Genomic DNA, 2,330 nt, shown 5'->3' with positions numbered 1-2,330 from the left:
GGAACGGAAGAAGAAGTGAGGGAGGAGGGAAGAAGAAGGAAAGGAAGGGAAGGAAAGGGGGGAAGGATGGAACGGAAGAAGTAGTAAGGGAGGAGGGAAGGAAAGAAAGGAGGAAGGAAGGAAGGAAAGGAGGGGGGAAGGAAAGGGAGGAGGGGGGAAGGAAAGGGGGGAGGAGGGAAGGATGGAACGGAAGAAGAAGTGAGGGAGGAGGGAAAAAGAAGGAAAGGAAGGAAGAGAGGGAAGGGAGGGAGGAGGGAAGGATGGAACGGAAGAAGAAGGGAGGGAAGAAGGGAAGGAAAGAAAGGAGGAAGGAAGGAAGGAAGGAAAGGAGGGAGGAAGGAAGGAAGGAAAGGAGGAGGAAGGAAGGAAGGAAAGGAGGGGGGAAGGAAAGGGAGGAGGGGGGAAGGAAAGGGGAGAGGCGGGAAGGATGGAACGGAAGAAGAAGTGAGGGAGGAGGGAAGAAGAAGGAAAGGAAGAAAGAGAGGGAAGGGAGGGAGGAGGGAAGGATGGAACTGAAGAAGAAGGGAGGGAAGAAGGGGAGGAAAGAAAGGAGGAAGAAAGGAAGGAAAGGAGGGGGGAAGGGAGCGAGGAAGGAAAAGAGGGAGGGAGGAAAGGAAGGAAGGAAGGAAAGAAGGAAGGAAGGAAGAAAGGAATCAAGGAAGGAAGAAAGGTAGGAGGGAGGGAGGAAAGAAGGAAGGAGGGGGGAAGAAAGGGAGAAAGGAAGAAAGGGGAAGGAGGAAGGAAAGAAGGAAGGGAGGAAAGAAAGAGAGAAGGAGGGAGGGAGGAAGGACAGATGGAAGGAAGGAAGGAAGGAAGGAAGGAAGGAAGGAAAGGTCAACTGATGAAGTTTTATATATATTACTACTTTCGTCCAGCAAATGTAAAATATCAAAAAAAAAAAAATTAAAACAATGCAACGTCCTTCTTTCCTTCCTCCGTCCTTCCTTCCTTTCCTTCCTTCCATCCATCCATCTGTTTTTCCTCCCTCCCTCATTCTCTCCTCCCTTCCTTCTTTCCTTCCTCCATCCCCCTTTCTTCTTTCTTCCCTTCCTTCCTTCCTCCTTCTCTCTTTCTTTCCTCCCCCCTACCTTCCCTTCCTTCCTTCTTTCCTCCGTCCTTCCTTCCTTCCTCTCTTCCTTCCTTTCAATGAGTGTCCTATAAAGGGTTAAACATTCATCCTTCTGTTTTTTGTATTTTGCATTCATAGTTTTCACTGTGCTCATCGAGAGAGAGAGATGACAAAAGTCAGACGCAGACTCTCGTAGACTCTCGTAGACCCGGTAAAGGACTCTAACCTGGTAGAAGATGCGTAGTTTCTGTCTCGGCTCGGCTAAGATCAGCTCTCTCCTCGTCTGAACGTCTGCGTTGATGGATTCTTTGACAGCTGCAACGAGACAGAGAGAGACTTTTAAAATGGATCCATATTAGTCGCTTTTTAACTCTTGTGTCGTCTTCCCGGGTCAAATTGACCCCGTCTTATTCTTATTTCCTCCCTTCCTCCCTTCCTTCCTTCCGTCTGTACTTCCTCCATCCCCCTTTCTTCCCTCCTTCCTCCCTCCTTTCCTTCCTTCCTCCCTCCTTTCCTTCCTTATTCCTTCCTCCCTTCCTTCTTTACTCCCTCCCTCCTTCTCTCTTTCTTTCCTCTGTCCTTCTTTCATACCTTCCTTCCTTCCTTCCTTCCTTCTTTTCTTTCCTCCCTTCTTCCTTCCCTCCTTTCCTTCCTTCTTTCCTTTTCTCCCTTCCTTCTTTCCTTTCCTTCCTTCCTTCTTTTCTCCCTTCTTCCTTCCCTCCTTCCTTCCTCCCTCCTTCCTTCCTCCCTCCTTTCCTTCCTTCTTCCTTCTTTCCTTTCCTCCCTTCCTTCCCTTCCTTCTTTTCTTTCCTCCCTTCTTCCTTCCCTCCTCCCTCCTTTCCTTCCTTCTTTCCTTTCCTCCCTTCCTTCCCTTTCCTTTCCTCCCTCCTTTCCTTCCTTCCTTCCTTCCTTCCTCCCTCCCTTCCTTGACTAGAGGACAACAGGAGGGTTAAAAAACACAGCAGTTGAACAGCTTGTGTGTATTTAAAAACAGGCTGCTTGCTTTAACATCTACATCATTAAGTCTGCAGCTCACCCAGTGTGTGTGTGGCTCTCAGGGTGCTGGGTCTCGGGTCCTGGTTGGTCTCGGAGTTGCGGGTGGCCAGAGGTTTGGCGACGGGCGCGGTGGAGCGATCGGGGGAGTCGCTGGTCCAGCGCAGCGTGAACTGCAGCGTGGGACCCTGAGAGAAGCTCTCAAAAGGAGGCAGGCGCTGCAGAGAGAGAGAGAGAGAGACACAGAGAGAGAGAGAGAGACACAGAG

At 50.2% G+C, this 2,330-nt stretch overlaps 1 protein-coding gene across 1 annotated transcript in view; it reads right to left on the bottom strand.

Moving 5' to 3' along the window:
• Window positions 1-2,330, bottom strand: part of LOC128378578 (polycomb protein suz12-B-like) — a 33,497-nt gene that overhangs the window by 20,129 nt on the left and 11,038 nt on the right. Inside the window, exons 10-11 of the mRNA XM_053338145.1 lie at window positions 2,106-2,280; window positions 1,296-1,384 (exon numbers count right to left, since the gene is read on the bottom strand). Coding sequence (XP_053194120.1) covers window positions 1,296-1,384; window positions 2,106-2,280 — 264 coding nt within the window. The remainder of the gene's footprint in view (window positions 1-1,295; window positions 1,385-2,105; window positions 2,281-2,330) is intronic.

This window comes from Scomber japonicus, chromosome 18 (assembly GCF_027409825.1).
Source record: "Scomber japonicus isolate fScoJap1 chromosome 18, fScoJap1.pri, whole genome shotgun sequence".
Lineage (NCBI taxonomy): Eukaryota > Metazoa > Chordata > Actinopteri > Scombriformes > Scombridae > Scomber > Scomber japonicus.
Note: the sequence above shows the minus strand (reverse complement) of the source record. Positions and strands in the feature narration are given on the sequence as shown.